The sequence below is a fragment of the Xiphophorus hellerii genome, chromosome 19, assembly GCF_003331165.1.
Source record: "Xiphophorus hellerii strain 12219 chromosome 19, Xiphophorus_hellerii-4.1, whole genome shotgun sequence".
In the NCBI taxonomy this organism is placed as follows: Eukaryota; Metazoa; Chordata; class Actinopteri; order Cyprinodontiformes; family Poeciliidae; genus Xiphophorus; species Xiphophorus hellerii.
Window position 1 is genome coordinate 5,293,294 of NC_045690.1, and position 19,920 is coordinate 5,313,213.

At 35.2% G+C, this 19,920-nt stretch overlaps 1 protein-coding gene across 1 annotated transcript in view; it reads left to right on the forward strand.

Annotated features, from left to right (window-relative positions):
- The first annotated feature begins 15,282 nt into the window (after window positions 1-15,282).
- Window positions 15,283-19,920, forward strand: part of ltk (leukocyte receptor tyrosine kinase) — a 51,494-nt gene continuing 46,856 nt past the window's right edge. The window contains exon 1 of the mRNA XM_032547625.1: window positions 15,283-15,300. Coding sequence (XP_032403516.1) covers window positions 15,283-15,300 — 18 coding nt within the window. The remainder of the gene's footprint in view (window positions 15,301-19,920) is intronic.

Sequence of the window (19,920 nt, forward strand, 5' to 3'; positions counted from 1 at the left end):
TGTGACTTCAAGATGTTTTCTGCCTTTTAGTAAGTGTGAGCAACTGGGGGCAAGAAAAGCATAATTGAGGAAAATAGGACAGACAGAGGAAGTAAACAATGTCACGATTGTTCAACGGCGTCGACTGAAATGCATTGATTAGTTTTTTTCTATTGGGCCTTGAGAATAAAAAATATTCTAATGTACAGTTGTGTGAAAAAGTATTAGCTTAGAAATGTTCGTCCCGTATTACCGGGATCTAGATAATCAGAGTAAATAAAACAAAAAGGGTTAGAATAATGTTTATGATAGGTAGTTAGTCTTTTAAATCATTTTGGATGAATTTTGTGAAACAGTCAAATTTAAGAAGCAAACTTTCTTATGTGCTTTATATCATTAGCTAACTTTCCAGTACAAATGTCACAAAACGTTGTTGATATTCCGCTAATGTACCCCCCCACACACACAAATTAATAATTGCGGTTTTCCCATTAAATAAGAAACACAATTAAAATCAAGCGTGAATAAGTTTGTTTATGCAATAAGTCAATAAAAACATGCCACGACTTCATCCTCCTTTTCTGTTTGTCTTCTTCATTTTTTACGCCTGTAATAACATCCTGTTGTTGATCACATGACAACAGAAGGATAAAACGCTAGCTTTCCTGGCAGATTGTGTAACTTGTAACGTGGGGAAAATTTCTTTATTATGAGTAATATAATCTGCCAGTGGAACTAGAACTTGTTTAAAGTAAATATTAAGGAATTGTTGACTTAAAACTAGCTCCCATTTTGTGCTGAAAACTTATTTTCACGTTAGTTTTATCTTAATGTGAGTGTGCTAAGATATTTGCACTAGAAACTGCACCAAAAATACTTGGTACAATTTTCTATTTTTGCAGTGCTTTGATAATAAAGTTTGGTGTACTTACTCAGCTTATTCCTATCTGGTACTAAATTAGTTTGATGACCTGAAACATTTTAAATGTGACAAAAAAAATCTGTAATGAAGAATCATCTTTTATGCAGCACAATGGCTGTATGTAAATTTTTCCCGTCTGAATCACGCAGACATCTCAAATGCTGCAGGTGTTTATTTTAAACCCACTGGTTGCTGTGGAGCTTCTTAATTAAATGTTTGGCGCTGTCTAATGCTGCACATGCATGCCGAGCGGCAGCCCCCAGTGGATTATAATTATCTAGATAAACATTGTGAACTCTAGGAGTGACCATAACTGATGAAACTGTACCTTGAAGGCTCCCGTTGGAAAACCGTAATTAAACCGCCGTGCTCCATTCCAGCATGTCGGCCTTCAGAGCTGGATTCATTTAGGCTGCTTGGTGAACTTTTAAAAGTAAAACAGATGGCATGTGTTATTTATCTTTAAGATATTTGTGTGTGGTTTCTTTCAGGATGAGAGCAGAATTGTGTGTCTGTACATTAAAATGGACGTTACAATAACCATAGGATCTGCTTTTTACTCCGCGCGGCATGTGGATTGTTGCTTTTTTATTTCACCGTTTGTCTTTTTGTCAGCAATATGCAGAAAACGAATAAAACCGAGTCACGAAGAACTTAGAGCGTGGATAAATCTGTTTAGTTTTGAGAAATATGGGTGGATTGAGAAAACGTCTGTTGAAATTGCAAAAAGTTATAGATAGATGTTTTAACTGAGGTAGGAGAGCAAATGCATTTACTGACTACTAATGAAACACTATATTATTAAATATGTCTAAAATATATATACTAAAATGTAATATTTGTAAAGAAAACACAGAGCTAATCCTAATACATACGATAGTTTCAAACGGCAGTAGAAAAAGGGGGAGGAGCTGTCAGTTCATAAAGTAAGAAGTGCTTCCTCCTGTTAGTGGATTAGAAAGTTTTTCATTGGATTTAAAATGTTTCCTCAAATGATGGTGTCTATGTTGGGCTATCGTTGTTTTTTACTTTTATTTTTAACGCTCTTTGCATTTTTTTTAGTATAAAAAGTGCTACATAAATAGTCTGATTGATTATATTTGTATTTCAACCATTCTTTGAGAGCAACAAACTTCAAAAATGTGTGCAGACTGCTCCAAGTTACAATAAATAAAAGAAATACGGCCTACACCAGAATAAACACCTAAATCTCACACAATGGACATCATAATTTAGTTTTTTTGGCTGAAAACCTGTTGTACTTAACATCATCTGTCTTTATAACACAACACTTATGGTACAATTTACGACAAAAGCTGAATTTCACTTGTTTTACTCTCAGAAATGTGAACTTCAACTGCAACCACTATATCACAACCTTGGACATAAAAAATTATCATAACCCATGAAAAGCGAGTAACTTGTGTCAGACAAATTATATAGAAAACAGCTTACCTGTGGTTCAGTTTTCATATTTTAAAATACATTTTGACAAACTTAATTTAGGAAAACAATGGTTTTAAAGGCTGATTCCATATATATATTCCTGTCCTCATGTAACATTCACTATATTGCTAAAAGTATTTGCTCACCCATCCAAATTATTGGAATCAGGCGTTCCAATCACTTCCATGTGATAGGATGCCACCTGTGCAAATCCTGTCGTGAAATTTCCTCGCTCCTAAATATTCCACAGTCAACTGTCAGCTGTAGTATGAGAGAGAAAATGGAAATGTTTGGGAACGACAGCAACTCAGCCACGAAGTGGTCGCCCACGTAGACTGATGGAGCGGGGTCAGCGGATGCTGACGTGCATAGTGCAAAGAGGTCACTAACGTTCTGCTGTCGATCACTACAGACCTCCAAACGTAATGTGGCCTTCAGATTAGCTCCAGAACAGAGCGCAGAGCGCTTCGTGGAATGGAAGCTCCATGGTGGAGCAGCTGCATCCAACCAGACATCACCAAGGTCAATGCAAAGCGTCAGATGCTGTGGTGTAAAGTACGGCGCCACTAGATTCTAGAACAGTGGAGGCGCGTTCTCCATCTGGCAATCTAATGGATGAGTCTGGGTTTGAGTCAGGAGAGCGGTGCTTGCCGGACTGCATTGTGCCAAGTGTAAAGTTTGGTGGAGGGGGGGTTATGCTGTGGGCTTGTTTTTCAGGAGCTGGGCTTTGCCCCTTAGTTCAAGTGAAAGGAACTCTGAATGCTTCAGCATACCAGGACAATTTGGACGATTCCAAGCTCCCTACTTTGTGGGAAGAGTTTGGAGCTAATTGCTTCCTTTTCCAACATGGCTGTTCACCAGTGCACAAAGCAAGGTTTATAAAGACACGGATGGTAGAGACTGGTGTGGATGAACTTGACTGGCCTCCACAGAGTCCTGACCTCAACACCTTTAAGTTGAATTAGAGCAGAGACTGAGAGCCAGACCTTCTCATCCAACATCAGTGTGTGACTTCACAAATGTGCTTCTGGAAGAATGGTTACAAATCCCTATAAACACTCCTAAACCTTATGGAGAGCCTTCCCAGAAGAGTAAAAGCTGTTCAAGCTGCAAAGGGTGGACCAATGTCATACTGAATAAACCCCATGGATTAAGAATGGGAGGTCACTTAACTTCATATGTGAGTCAAGGCAGGTCAGCGAATACTTTTGGCTGTAGAGTGTATCTCTTAGTAACATCTCTTGCCAACTATTAGTTTGAAATACGAAACATGTCCTTTCTGTCTGCACAGATCGTTTCCAAATAAGAGGGTGGAGATCTCGTCAGAGTGCAAAAACAACAACATGTCAGAACAGTTCTGATGGAGGAAGAGAACAAACAACACTCAAAGCAACCGTTACCTACTCATCCTTGTGTTTTTAATTTTCCCCATATTTCAGGAAGCATTAAATTAGCACACTGTCAGCAGTAATCTCTCTGAAGTCGCTGGACAGCTGATTCCACTTAACTGCAGTAAAGTGGTGAGTCATGGTGAGGATGAACTGCGACTCTGCAGGTCAGAAAATTCACCAAGTTTCTGATTCCGTGCTTTTTCCATTTTCCTGTTTGTTCCACAGAATAATGGGTTCACGGTTTAGAAGTGCTGTTGAGCTTCATGATAATGTGTGCATTAGATGTGAATTTAGTACATGCATTTAGTTTACTTAGAAATTTCCAGTGACAAGAGATTTCTAATTGGGTAAATGCATTTTGAATAAGTCACTCAAGTTGTTAGTTATTGTATAACAGGGGTCTACAACCTGCAACGTGGCTCTTAAAAACTTTGACTAAAAATGATAAACAAATGAAGTTTTAATAATATATATATATATATATATATATGAATGCAGGTTTTGGTTATTTTCCTTTTTTTTCCTTAATAATTGCTCAAAATACCAATTATATCAAAATCACATGTTTTTTTCCTTTATGTCTGCTGAATTGTGGTAATATTGAATTTATATGTTCTATAAATGTCAAGGACATTGCTTTCAAAGCCTTGTTTTTATATTTTCTTGTCGGAGAAAACTGAATGGTATGTTTTAAAAAACTTTTTTCTGTGAAAGGGTGACATGTTTGTGCGTCTTTTACAGTAAACCAGTTAAATGGAGCCAAGCTGCAACCAATTAAACTATAAATTGAATCATGGGGCTTAATTGTTAAATGCTGGAAGCCTGATTCACAGCGCATGAAGGCGTCTTTAGATGTGCATCTGGCTGCAAACAATAGTAAAACTGTTTTTGTGTGCAAAAAAATAAGTAAAAAATCTTGATGGATTGTTTTGAAATTAACTGAAAACCTTAACAAAGATCCAATTATGTCACCAACACACTTTATGGCAGCCCAGAATCAGTTAGAAAGTACAAAAACATCCTACATTTAATGAATCAGAGTGGAAAATATCTAATAATTCATTTACACTTTGGTGTAAAACATTTGTACTTTTAAACCTCTATTCTCCCAAAAAGGTGGCGTTCAAGAACAAAAATAAGTTTAAATTTGATTTAGTTCACCAGAAAGTGATTGGAAAAAAGAAATATTTCCACATACCATTTTTCTATTTTAATCATAAAACGTTGGGCACAATCATTTTGAAGCTGGTTTTATTTTAGATGAAAACAATCAGAATCAGCTTTCTGTGCAATAACAAGAAATTTGACTTTTGCGCCACTTCGCTCAGTGAAGATATTTAAACATACAAGGGAAATAAGGTTTTTATATATGTATAAAGAGAATACAGATAGTCAAATATAAAATGTGCACAAAAACAATAAATTTTACCGTTTATGCTTAATCTTTATAAGCTTAGTTCATTGCCTGTCACTGCAGGTTAATGTTCTGTTAAATGTTCTACCAAGCTCAGCAACAGCAACTTGGAAAGTATTGAAATAGTCAGTGATTAGTTGTAACTTTGTGTGTTTACTTTAAAAAAAAAAGAATTTTATTCATTAGAATGAAACCTTTAATGTGAAAATTATGCAGTTGCCCTCTGAAGAGTAATAGACTGACCTTGTTAGTCTCTCTCTAGTCTAAGAAGCTTGTTATAAAACAATTATTAAAATTAATAGAATAAATCTTTCCACTCTGCATTCAAAATGACACAGTTCTAATATTAACTCACTTCTGCCTCTGATTGGCTGATCACCCCCTCCTGATGTCTCCTTCCCCAATAACTCCGGTTGCAGTTTTTCTTTTTCTTTTTGTTTGTTTGTTTGCATCATGTACTATACATTTGTCTAAATCATTCCTTTTCAAACTGTTGTAGTTAGGCACTACAAATAAACTTTTTTTTTAACTTAATTTATCTCTTTTTAAGGCAGCCATATTGGATTTGGAGGTGAAAAAAACACCACATTTTTAGTACACTGTAAAGCTTTTATGTAAAAGTGGAAAACATAATAAAACTGCGTATTTAGCCAACCATTTATAGGATAACATAAATCTAGCTTCAAAATTGAGCAAATATTTGATGTTGACACAATTCTTAAATACACTCAAAAAATGACTTAATATCTTGATTAGTTAAAATACTACTTTTTTTATAAAGTCTTATAAGCGCAATGGGATTTATAAAACTTTCCTTTTGTGCACAAAACTCTTTCCTTACTTATCCTAAAAGGTTCAATTGATGTAGTTTTTTTGTTTTGCTCAACACCTGAGATTTTTGCTTTAAATATCACCTGGTTTCAATTTTCAATGCACAATAAGTCATGGAGGAAGTAAACAAGTATCTGGTACTTTTTCCAATTCTGTCCCTGGTGGTTCTGGTTTTATTAGCTGTCGAATCATAGGTGGAGACTTTGAATTTATTCTTCATTTTATTGTCAAACCTCAGATTAAAGGCAAAACTTAAAAACAAACCTCTTTCCTTAGAGTCCTCAGAGAGCAATAAACTAAATAAATCTTAAAATTTAGTCCTTTTATTTAATATTTTGAGTACTAAACGCTGTAGTCAGTGTAGTCCTTCAGATGAGTGATTGTTTATAATATAACGAATCAGTTGACTTTAGAGAATATCTGTTAGTCTGAATAATAATATTGATAATAATAACAGAGAAATCTACAAGAGTTTCCCAATCTTGATAGCGATCGCTCAATGCAAAAAAAAGCTTTAGTTTTGTGTGTTATTTTTTAATTAATAAAGTCAGTGATTGATTTTTGATATGTTGTGAGAAAATATGTCACTCTTCCAAAAAGAAGCAAGTTTTTAGTGTTGAAAGTGAGTTTAACAGGCTTTTAATCAGCAGTAGTAACTAAAAATGTAAGATCCAACTAGAGGAAAATGTGAGCCTCCATTTTGAAAGTGTTACGGGAATCAATCAGATCTTGAAATCTTCAGAGAACAGTTTTTGTAACCTGGGAGATAAATATTTAAATTGAATTACTAGAGGATATTTCTATAATACTTATTGAATTGTAGTAGTTTCTCATGGAACCAACTGTTGGGGAATTTTTGAGGTTTTATTGCATTAATGTGAACTAAATGCATTTTATTTTCTGAGGCTGTAGAAGTTTCTGTAAAGCAAATTTCTAGTTTCAAAAAGTGTCTAAAGCATGTATAAACTTCAAAAATCTTTATGTCTTTTGCTCTAACGTTTTTTGAGGTTGTAAACAATCAGTCTCGGTTTTAAAAGCAATCGGAGGGATAAATAATTTCTCTTTGCACTGGAGGATTAAAAATGTGTTTTATCGCTTTTTTGAAAGCCCATCAGGAAGATGCTTCTTTCAGGCTTTAACATTGATCTTCAGAAAGTTTCCCTTTTCTCTTTGCTCTTAGCTATAAGATGTTTGAGGAGTTTCTTGAATTTACAGCCTGTTTCAAGTCACTCCACAGCATCTTAGTGAGATAAAGATCTGGGCTTTATCTTTGTCCAGGACTTTCTTTTTTCCCACCAAGTTCTTGATTTATCTACTTCTATGTCATCCATCTCTGTCAGGTTGCAGAGTTGAGTCTTAGCTTTAATTTTCTTGCAGATGATTTCACATTTTTCTCAAATACTTGGTGGATCTTATGGTGGTAACATCCAAAGCTTCCCAAACCATGAAGATTTCACCTCCAGTTTTTCATATGGATAAAGCTAAAGGCTGTATTTGTCGTCTTTTTTCTGGCAAAATTAACATCTTGCACGTTTTTGTACTTCCATTTGTGTTTCTACTGCTTCTAAAAACAGCAGTAGAAAAAGCCCAGCTGGTTTTTGGCAAAACATTTATGTTTTTTGGTGTCTGGAAAATGAGCCATTTCAAAACCTCCAGAATGTAACGTCACAAATCAGCAGACACTGCACTGTTGCTTAGTAACCCCAGCAAAGCCGTGACCTAGCAACCCAAGTGGAGCTCCATCAAATTTGGTCAGCTGGTTTTACCGCTGTACAATGGCTGCTGGAAAAGACACGTGTTTTGTTGTTGACTTGCCATCCAGAAACCACTTGCTGCATTCTTCTTGCTTGTGCAGGAGGCTCCACTTCTGCTATTCAAACATGTACAGTTGTATAATTGCTTGCAGCCATTTTCACGTGCAAGTTTAAACATTGATTTGGGGGCGTGGCCAACAGCCGCTTATCTGGATTTAAAGTTACAAGATGCCCTGAAATAGCTCAAAATAGACAAAACTGTACAGTAAATTTTTGTCTAAGAATGGTTTTGTGACAAAAAACATGTAATAAGCATGTTTTGTATAGTCAATAGACCTACCCTAATCTGTTCAATGAAGCATCGTAGGACACCTTTAAGACTGATCTTTATGTTTTTGTGGAGCAAAAGTTTCCTTCTTTCAAACATGCTGTGAAAGTTAACCTTATAAATATACGTTTCTGTAAATACACTCCTAAAAATGACACTGTATGAGCCTTAGACTTTCTTCAGCATCTTATGGTCTGCTTTTAGGGTAAACTGCCTTTGTTAGCCAGATGTGGGCATGCTGGCAGTTGTTTTGGATGTCTTTTAAATGGGTTGGCTAATCCCTTATTAGCTTGTTTTCAACCACTAACCATAAATTAATGGGTTCAGGACTTTCAGAAGTCAACTTGAGCATATATTAACCTACATCCATACAAAACAATATGGAAAGCTGTTCCAGAAGTTGTTATAAAAAGATGGGCAGTTTTAATTCCCTATGGTTTAAAAACTGACAGTTCAGTTCATATGTGGGTGAACAAAACTTTGTAGGTTAAAGGTCAAATCTGATGTGTTCATTTTCACTGTGCAGCATGTAGAAAACCAAAGCAAAAGAGCTGAAGATAAGAGAGCTAAACTGAGCCGAAACTAGTAATAAAATGTTTTACGAGTGGGACTTTACTGATAATCCTCTGCAGCTAAACAATATATAAAAGTTGGAGGTCTGCAGGTCCATAAATTAAGTGTGAGCAGAAGCCAAGAACTTTGTGTCCTCCCGACTTAACAAAAGCTGTCAGTAATCATTCCCACGTTGTGTGAGCGACCTCGTTAAGGACGGCTTAAGAGCATTTTGTGGATTTCTCAGTTTGTGTGGTTGTGTTTGAATGCCTTTAATTACTAACAAGTCTGCAGTTGACTGACAGAAAATTGAAGATGCAAAGTATATTTATGGTTCATGTGCGTGCTGGTATGTACGTTCGTATTTGTTGAACAGACGAGATGAGTTCAAACGGTTGAAGCTTTCAAAATATATCTGAGTGATGGAAAAAGAATGAACTGGGAATTAACCATCTGATAAAACCTTGTCTGGTTTTTACTTTTTATTTGGATAAGCATCAAACCAGTTTTAGGTTTCCTCCATAAACTCCCCCTATAAAACCTGACAAATGAAGATTTTATTTCAAGTAATGAACACAAATGATGCTTTACTGTAAGGCGACTATCTGGAAGTCCTCATGCAAAAGTCTATTGAGACACTAAGTAAGAAGAGCCTTTCCTGGGCAGAAGACAAATAAATACACCAAGCTTAGAGACACAGCAGGAATGTTAAAAGGACTCAGCCATATAATTGGCTGAATTCTTGTATCAATCATCAGTACATTATGAAAAATGCATTTCTGGACTTCTTCTCTCAGTAACTTAGTAATTTAATGTAATTTAGAGCAAGTTGCATTTTATTGAATATTAAGTTTAGCTTTAGTTTTGGCATCAGATGGAGCTCAGAAAAGGTCAATTTTCCGCCGTCATGTGATGGGTGCTATTAGTTTTCCCGTGTGGGTGACGCTGACATCACTGAGGAAGACGTTTGGGGAGTGGATGAAGATAGCGGCATTACGCACCGACTCTCCATCTCAGGAACATAATTACTGATAGTGACCTTTCCGTTTAATGCCATCAGTGTTGTCGAGGCCTTTCAAGCTGAAAAGATGCTTTCAGTTCTCCTACACAGAAATTTCAACTTATAAGACCCTTATATAATCCTTTATTAACAACATCCATCCACCTACTGTCTATACTTGCTTTTCCCTGCAGAGTTGCTTGTGGGCTTGGAGCCTAAATCTGTTATGTGATAAGTGAGATGTCCTAGATTTCCTAAAATTCGTACCATACTTTTATTTTCCCACTCAAAAAGACACATTGTTATCCATGAATCTACATTAACTTTTTCACTTTTGTCTCATTAGTCCTCCGTGTTGGCCCATGTGGAATGGAGTTTGTGTGATTTTGGTCTGCAGTGATTTTGACAGGAATTCTAGATGTCAAATCCTGAACTTTGACCTTACCAGAGGCAAGTGTTGTTCCTTTCTGACCAATCACTGCAATGCCTTATCACCCTTTTTAAGCTGAATCTGTGAGATGAAATCATATGTGATGCTAAAGAGTAACGTTTTTCTTTTTTCCCTGCAAAAAACATTTTGAGAACTTCAGTAAAATTTGATTATTCATTTTACTTGCCAATGTGTGCAAAACTTTGTGTTGAAAAAACACAGTTTTGTGATTGTAATGTATACATTAAATAAGAAAAGCAATTAAAATCACAGGGGAATAAGTTTGTTCATGCATGAAGTCATTAAAAAATATGCAGTGCCATCATCCTACCACTTCCTGTTGTCTTCTTTGTCGTTTCCACCAGTAGTAACATCCTGTTGTTGATTACGACTCGTGTGGTGCAAAAAAAGGTTTTCATTTGCAGTTTTGCAAATTAAACTCACTTTAATACATCTGAAAATGTTTATGTTTATGTTTTGCTAGCACAAAAACATAAAAAAAAAACAAATTTTTATTTTCAAAATTGCCCTCTTTTCATTAATCTAATTTATTTTTCGTAATTCTGATTTGTGAAATTATAGGGAAATTATGGAAATGCCTCAACGGTGGTTTTCTGAAGTCACAAAACTGCTAGATATCAGCAACTTTTGATTGAAAAATAAGGAGTTTGTTTTAGATATATTTATGGTGTCAAACAGGTTTTATTTTTATGTTTTTTAACTATCATTATTAAATAGGTCTGGTAGTAATCGGGCCAATAAATTGGTACAAAGACAGATGCTTTTTGAAAGTGGTGCACACTGCCACATATTCTGAACATCTTGCATAATGTCTATAGTAAGAAACAAATTTGAAAATGTATTCGGGCTGAAGTGCTGTGAGTACTGTAGGTGAATTACTTCACCAAGCATACTCCTTAAAATTCATATTCAAAATTAATTAGTGTGGAGCATCACCTCTGTTTTACCTGTCAAACTATTCACTTTTCTTCGTCTTCTACTCTCAAGGTTTGTTGCATTTTCTTTTCAGATCTGACAGGAACAGATTTTATGATTACACAAAATTACAGCTCTAGTCCACTCAGGAATTTTGCTTCAGGGGAATAAACACCATGAACTGACCCACAGAGTGACTCACGCTTGAATGAAGGTGATGAGGGTTACGACACGCTCTCAGCACAGCTGTAAATGTTCTACCTGAGAAGAAAATGCATCTTGTTGTGCATTTAGTGCATCTTGTTGTGCATTTAGTGCATCTTGTTGTGCATTCGTTCCTGCTTGCATTGGATTTTAATTTCTTAGTTTTACAAAACGGTATGTAAGACCTTTTTGTCACAAGGCAAAACAAAGATTTCTAAAAACTGAACGTTATTTTCTACACTATATGCTGAAATGTCCCGCTCATTCAGGACACACAGCTAGGAGTGGTAATGAAATTGTAAAGCTGTGTAACAGGTAGCAGAAAGGACAAATGCACATATTTTTGCATCTCTTTCAGCTACAATTCAAAGAAACAGAAGAAAAATTTGCTTTTTTGTCTTAATTAACCCTTCTGGGCTAAGTACCTTTTAAAATTACATAAACTGAATTGAATTTGGCATATATTTCTTACATTTATTTATTAAATCGACTATTTATGGCATCTGTTGTATCATTCCACAATCGTAAAAATATCTCCCAAAGAAGTTCAGCAGCATTATTTCCATCTGTGTTTACATACTGACGCAGACTCCCTGTGAGAACATATACACACTCACGGCAGGGCAGCAGATTTAAAAACCTGCGGCTTTCTTTAAAATTTCTGGTAAATTCAATTATGTTGCTCTGGACTCCTCTCCTGCCCCATAGGGAACAGAGAGATTTGTTATATGCATACCAGGTGTGTCTACATCAGGGGTCTCAAACTCCAGGCCTCGAGGGCCGCAGTCCTGCAGTTTTTACATGTGCCACAGGTACAAAACACTGGAATGAAATGACTTAATGACCTCCTCCTTGTGTAGACCAGTTTTCCAGAGCCTTAATGACCTAATTATTCTGTTCAGGTGTGGTGCAGCAGAGGCACATCTAAAAGTTGCAGGACTGCGGCCCTCGAGGACTGGAGTTTGAGACCCCTGGTCTACATGCAGCCACAGTGGAACACAACCAGTTCCCACACACTCCATGTGGGAAACCACAGACTGGGAAGAGCTGGTGAATCTGGTAGACACAGATTATAACAGATTAAGTCCAACCACCGTCTAGACGTGGTTGTGTTCAATATGTTTGCTGTCATGCTAATAATAAACCACAGATGACACAGGAAGTCAGGGTGGCCTCCTGTAGCAAAGACACGGTGGAGATTAAATCAGAACATGAGTACAGCTCAACTTAAAGGGACAGTATTGTGTATTTTCCAATCACATTGTGCCATTTTATAGCATAATAAAGTGACTATGTTATCTTCAGTGCTACATGACTTAAAGGAAATTTGACTTTGTAATTTAACGCCTTGAAATTGGGCGTCTGTCTCTTTAAGAAGCTCCTTCTTATGGAGCTCCACGTCACAAGTAAGTTATGAGTAACATTCAGTGAAATATCTGAGCTTGTTTTAAGTCAATAATTCCTTAATATTGATGAAAAAAATATTAGTTCCTCTGGCAGATTATTTCACCTATAACATGAGAAAAATGTATTGTAAAATTAGCTATTCTCCTTCTTATTCATAGCTTTACTGTTGCATCTCCAGTCCAGTTTCCTTTGTTTTATTCACATCCAAGATACAATGATTGTTTTTCTGACAATGACAAACTTTATAATACACACAATGACTGCAGAGTCATCACTGTAAATGTAAAACATAATGACCTCACAACATATATGTAGTAATAGCTAATTCTTAATTTGAGTTCATAAGTAGGAGAATAAAATTCAACCAGAGATGGCAGCCTGGATACCTAACAAACTGGCACCCAGAGAATGTATTTCATACAGTTTGTGGTTAGCCATGTCTGCCTATAATTCGCTGCTCTAAATGGTTACTTTTGACAAAAATCATACTTCAAAGTACTAAAATTCTTACGGCATTTACATATCTGTATTTTCTGCTCCAGTCCAGCATTTTTTTCTTTGATGCATTCAGGCATGATCACATTCTGTCCAAAAGCTGTCAGCCAAAAACGCACACATTACATCAGATATTTTACTACAGGCAGCTTAATATACAAATAATATTTTAAACAACCATTAATAATTGCAAAACCTCTTTACTGCTGACCCGCCATTTTCTTTATCTTTACATTGAATCTACAAAGCAGATTGTATGAAATACATCCAGAGAAAAACATGTCCATTATTTCAGTTTGTACCTATTTTTTGTTGGTTTGTCCGTTCTGCAGCCACAAACACAGTAATACAGCAAAGTGATTAAAAACTAAATTTTTGAATATTACTTTCATTATCAGAACACTCCATGCCCTGACCTTGAAGAATAACATCTGAGTGAAGGAATCATGTCGAAATGGTGTTATTAGATTAAAAGTGATGGTGCATAAATGACGGATTAAGCTATTTTTTTGTCTGTAGTGCTGGATAAGGAGTCAAGCGTAGTTATTTTCTCTGGCTGGTCCTTCAAACATTTGGAGTCAAAACAAAACCAGTCTCAGGATTCTAGATTTGTTTCTACAGCTGTAAAAACAGACATAACCAGAGCTAAGCGTGCGCTATCACCAGTCCAAGGTGGTGGGGAGGAAACTCATACGTTTTCTAAAACGTTAATGAAGTTTCATTACAGATGATTTCTATAATCAGCAATCAATGTAACAAAAGAGTAAATTGTGAATGTTTTAGTTTGTTTCTTACATGTCTGTATATATAAAGAGACAACAGCCAGTTACCCTCAGAAGCTAATAAGCTAATCTACATATTTATTGATTAGCTTCTTTTTTCTAAACTATTGGTTGAAAAGCAACACAAAGTTATTTTGTTAGCTGATTCTTGGGTCAAATGTTTGCTGAATCAGGGTTCATTTAACCCAACATGGGTGATGATGGGGTTTGATTAACTTCAATAAAATGGGTTAAAGCGACCAAAGCCTGCAGTTAAAGTTTCAAAAGAATCGGTTGAAAAGAAAAGAAATGCTAGCCAGGATTACTAAACGTTATATTTGAATAAATAAAATCTAGGTGGGTGAAATTACACACAAAGCCACCAAATAATTTAACACTCATGTTTTTAAAACATACTTTGATTCAACAAATATGTTTGTTTCGGATTGTAAATGAGTCAGGCATTGATCAAAAATAAGAAGACATTGTAGAAGTGGGTTGAAAATACTTAAAAAAAAAAGTTTTTTCTTATTAAAGCAGTCAACTTTTTGAATGTTTGCACTGGTTTTTCAATGACAGCCTCTGTACCTTCACCCTAATCTTTAGCTCCCTCCACATATTCTCTGCCAGATTTAAGTCAGGGTTACAAGTTACCTTAAATCTAAATCTGCCAGGACTATAAAGAATTTTAAGCCTAACTTTATGTTTAAGAGCGTTTTAAAATATTTTTAATGAGAAACTCCTTGGTGTTGAACATAACTGACACAAATTTCTGCTACCTCTTTTATAGTTTCAAGGCTAATGAACAAACTCATTATTCACTATGAAATCCAGTGAACTAAACAGAAAAATCCTCAAATATGCACATTTTCCACTCAAATGTATAAAAATAGCCCACCAATAGGTGAATCCGTGAATACTGAGCCTGAAGTCAACATTTTTAAATGATGTATTTTTTTTTAATTTTACCATATCCTGGGTCAATGGGTCCGAATTTGGTTAAAACTGCCCAATTTCTGTCCCAAAAGTCCGAATCCAACATTTTGATTGGATAAATTCTCCAGCATTTTTTTGAGTTGTTCCAATTTTTCCGGACAGATACAAAAAGAACAACTAAACTTCACACAAGCTAAAATTTAGAGCAGTCTTTCTCAAACTGTGGTCCGTGGGCGCCCCTTAGTGGTCTGCTAGGTACTGCATGTAAACGACCGTTTATTAGCCGTGACGTCAGCTCAAAAGGCGACGCTAAAGCTAGCTTAAAAAAGTAATAGATGAGTGGCTTAAAACCGTGTCACTCAAAAGTAAAGCTGAAGATACCGGTGGGAAGCAAATAACTGAAAGATTATATGATTGGAGGAAGTCAAGAAATACTTGTTGAGAGTATTGGTGAGTCATTCGTGAGCGATTCGATTCTTTTGAACGGCTCTATGCCATGACCGAGTCTCAGTTGGTGAGAACTGTTATTTGTTGTACTACTTTGCTTGCTTACAATGCTTTGCTTACGTGCTAACAGCTATTGTTGTTTTCATGCGATCGGAAAATAAATATAATTGATATAAATGGGTGGATCATTTTTATATTTAATAGTGCAGAAGAGGATTTTTGTTTCAGGTAAAGCAACTCAAGTCTATTTTTTTCTCGTTATGCTTCTAAATTACAAATATCCCTAACATGTTATTAATTCACACAACACTTGGTAGTAAAGATCAACTTTAAAAATATATATATTATTGGACAATAATGAAAAGCGTAGAATCCACAGTTTCTGAATCTGTAAATAACTAAACGCCCCAAATAGACTTATTTGTGATTTTGTCGTGGCTAGTCACATTTACAAAACAGCACCACCCTTCTTAAGATGAACAAAGAAGACAACAATAAGTAAGTTAAGAGACTAATATTTTAATTTCAAATTGGATATATTTTACTTGTGTCATTGAGGGGGGAATTTCGAGTTAGGTGGTCCGTGGGTGTTTCTTAAAAGGGGTAAGCGGTCCACAGCCTGAAAAAGTTTGAGAAACACTTTATTTTGCATCTTTTGGTTACTTTTCATATTAAAAAAGTTAATGGTCAATCGTGGAACTTGTGTAAGGTTGTGTCTTATAATGGATTGAGGGCAAAAAAATCCTGAAACTCTTCATCTTTAAGGACTAAACTGCTGTTTTTCTATCAGGAACTGTAATATTTTAGTCATCTGGACCACAAGCAGAAAGTATAAAAACAATTCTTTGAAACATAGGCCGTCTGAAATCATTTATGGTTTCCATCAGAGTGGTGAAACTCTGCTTTCTGAGTTAAAGCGAGTAGCCCTGCTGTGGCCGTGAAATGTCAGCAGAAAGGATGAGCGAAAGGAACAGATTTTAGATGTTATATGGTGAAAAAATTACTCGTGACCTTTTGAGCGTGAAGATGCTGGGTGGAGAGTGAGCTCCTCCAAGTCCAAGGCCATTGTTTGCTCTCTTTAGGGGGCCAGTTTATGCCTCCAGCAGAGGAATTCAAGCATTTCACATTTAAGACTTGAGTCATGGGTTACCTTAAAAAACAAACCCCACCAATGGCAGTGAAAAATGATAAAATTACAGCACTGCAAAAACACAAAATCTCAAATATCTTCGTACACTTGAAATAAGACAAAATTAAGTTTTTTAGCAAGAAATAAGAGCTTGTTTAAGGCAATAATTCCTTAGTGTTTATGAAAAAGTACGAGTGGAACTAGTTTAGATTATATTTTCTAAACTTTTTGGTAGAAATGTATTCTCTGTGACCATTCTTTTTTTTTATCTACAATGTTTTAAATCCTCCTTCATACATTATAGATGCAGAATAACAGAACAAGATACAACTGAAGCTGAGAAAACCCCATCAAAACAAAGTCTTACTAAATTTTTATGTCTAGTTTATAGTGTAAATATCTTAGTACACTTACAGTAAGACAAAAATAACTTTTCAACAATAAATAGTTCCTTAATATTCATAAAAAGTACTTGTTCCATTGGCAGATTATTTAACTTATTACAAGACATTTTTTTGCACTTTATAAGTGACATAATCTGCCAACGAAACAAGTACTTTTTCATCAATATTAAGGAGTTATAAACTTAAAACAAGCTCCTCTATAGCTGAGATGTTTTGTAGTTTTGTCTTATTTTAAAACTAGAAACTAATCCAAAAATATTTGGTAAGATTTTGTGTTTTTGCAGTGTAGTACATGCCGATTGCTTAAACAAGCTAGTACGAAGCAAGTACTTTTTCTGCAATTTTAAGGATTTATTCACTGAAAACAATCTCCTATATCTAGCTGAATAGTTACTTATAGGTTGGTTTTGTCTAATTTCAAGTGAACTAAGATATTTTCACTAGAAACTGGAACAGGAATACTTAGCAACATTTTGTGTTTTTGCAGTGATGAATGAATGAATGAATGTTTTAGCAGAAAAAAGATACATGCTAGCTAGCTGGGAACATGAGCAGTCATGGCATGATCTTCTGATTTTCTGTTCTTTCTGCATCATTCAGCTGAAAACACATTTGTGTTTGTATCTATTTACCACTTACGTGTGTAGAAAAAGTGGATTTGATGAATTATTGGATGTGTGAGACACACAGAGGTTGTGAATCTGTTCTTTCACGGCTGAATTAAATTGTTGAAGCTATTTAGACTGTCTTACCTTTTAAAGAACAAATGGCAAACAGAACGAGGAAGTGGAATATTATTAGAAGTTGTTTAGTTTTAGCTCTACCTTTAAACGAATAATTGCAATCTTTACCCTTTCACTGTAAAACATTTGAGCTGCATTTAGTTGTCTACTGCCTTCTTCTCTTTAAAGTCAAATAAATTCAGTGAGTTTTTAGATTTTGAGCCTAAATGTGTGTTTGTAAAAGATAAACTTACAGCAGTAAGTGCTGTTAACTTCTTATTAATTTTGTCAAACATCCAAGAGTTGAATAAAGTAGAGATTTTAGGTTAACATTTAAAAATTTAAAAGAAGAAAAAGACAGGAGTGGGAACTATTTCCCAGAATGCTTAGCAGCATGTTTTAGTACCCTGATATGGAAGTGCGCTACATTGATCTGACTCTTGTGTTTATTTTAATGCCCTTTGCACACTACATGTTTCTGAGGTGAATTCACTGTGATGTTTAATAAAATTCATTATCAGATCAAAAATGTTCACACAATTCGAAACAAGAATTTAAATTATTATAAAGTAAAATAAGTACCGTAGTTATTTTAACTTGATATTGTGAGTAAAAATACCAGAGAAATGTGGCTCTTTAAGTAGATGAGGGCTGATTTTTCTTGCATATTGTGAAATAATTAAATGGTTAAGTTAAAACTCACAATTCAAGATTAATGAACTTACAAAAAAATGTTTAGACAATTTGTCTCTCATTGTTAAATCTACTTTATGAACTTTAATTTCTGAGTTTAAACCAAAACAATATTCTTGTTGATTTAATTTTATTTCCAAGGCAGCAGGTAAACTTTCATTTTCAAGTTAAACCACCTTCAAATGTTTTACAGTGTTTCTGGTCTTAGAAAGCAACAAAGAGCTGGATGTTTGTTCACTTTTTAAAAGTCTTGAGTGCTCATCACATTTGTTGGTGTTGTAAATGATATCTTTGTATAAAAGTGTTTTCTTTTCTACTGAAAGTGTTAGAAAGAAAGACTTTGTAGAGCAGCTTCACTGCTAAAGGGTTTTATGGCAATACAAGTCTGTCAATGTTTATCCTGCTTTTTTTTAGATATTTGAAATTTTCCAGTTTATTTTTAAGATATTCAGCAGTCTGTATGAGAGCTTTCATTCCATATTTGTCAATGAATAGCTCGGCCGCCTTTCATCTCCTTATCATTTACGTCTCTAACCGATTAGGATAAAAAGGAAAACTGCTGTTCTTGAAAACCTCAGTTTGTTCTGCTTGACTTGTTTGACCTTCGCCTTACAGGCTGCAGAGAAACAGTCATGCTATTATTCAGAGATCAGCGGCAGATTGAAGTGGCAACGGCACTGGAGATGCAATCCTCTCTGTCCTCTTTGGTCCATTCGTCATGCTAGTTAGCATGACGAAGTCACGTCATGTGTCCAGAGCCCAGTCCATCACTCTCAGTCAGCAGCTCAAAGCTTTTCTCATTTTTGAGGGTTTATAATATATAATTTGCTAAACAACATGTAAAATATTAATTTTAGGAATTCTAACCAGTCTAGCAGGAAAGATTGAATCTGCAAGATTAGTTTGCATGTCTATTTATGCACATTAAATGATTGAAATGTCTGTTTTAGTTCAAACTCAACTTTTTATTTGGCCTTTTAGGCTGTAGAGACACATAAATAGAGCCTTTAGAAAAAGTTGTGTGTCTATTTCTTTACATTCTGCCAAACTCCATTAACATGAAAAATTGTTTAATAGTATTGAACTTTAAGAAAGTGGTGTCCAAACTTTTGTATCAAGGGCCAAAATCCCCAAGTTGAAAGTCTTCAGGGGACAAAATTAGTCTCCATTAAAACATGCAAAAATCATATTGATGTGAATTCTTTCTCCCTTACCTGCACAACAATAAATTGAAAAAGTAATTTAAAATTTTTTTTTTACTGAAACCAACATTAGTATGAAATTAGCAGTAATGCTTACATTTATTTAACTTTTTGAGTCAATTATTCTCTATTTTCTTGGTCTATAAATTGGTTTTGGTTCATTTCCAGCGGTAAAAAATGAGAATTTTCTTTTAAAACCTTTGTTTCTGAGTGAAAAGTTGTTGGATGTTTGTTGTGTGACATCATGCTATCATCTGCTAAGGAAAGAAAAATTATTCATTTTGTAAGATGTGTACGTGCCATGGAAATCTCACCCTAAAACAGTTTTAAAAAGTGTCCATATCATCAGCTTTGGCTCCATATGCCCAAGACCAAATTTGAACTATTTTTCAGGGGTCTCACAAACTCATTCCAAGGCCCACAAATGGCCCTCGGACCGCACTTTGGACACCCAAGTACTCATAAAATGCAGAGAAAGCTGTTTATTCATATTTTAACAGCTTTATATGTAATTTTATCAGTATATGTAGCCACTAA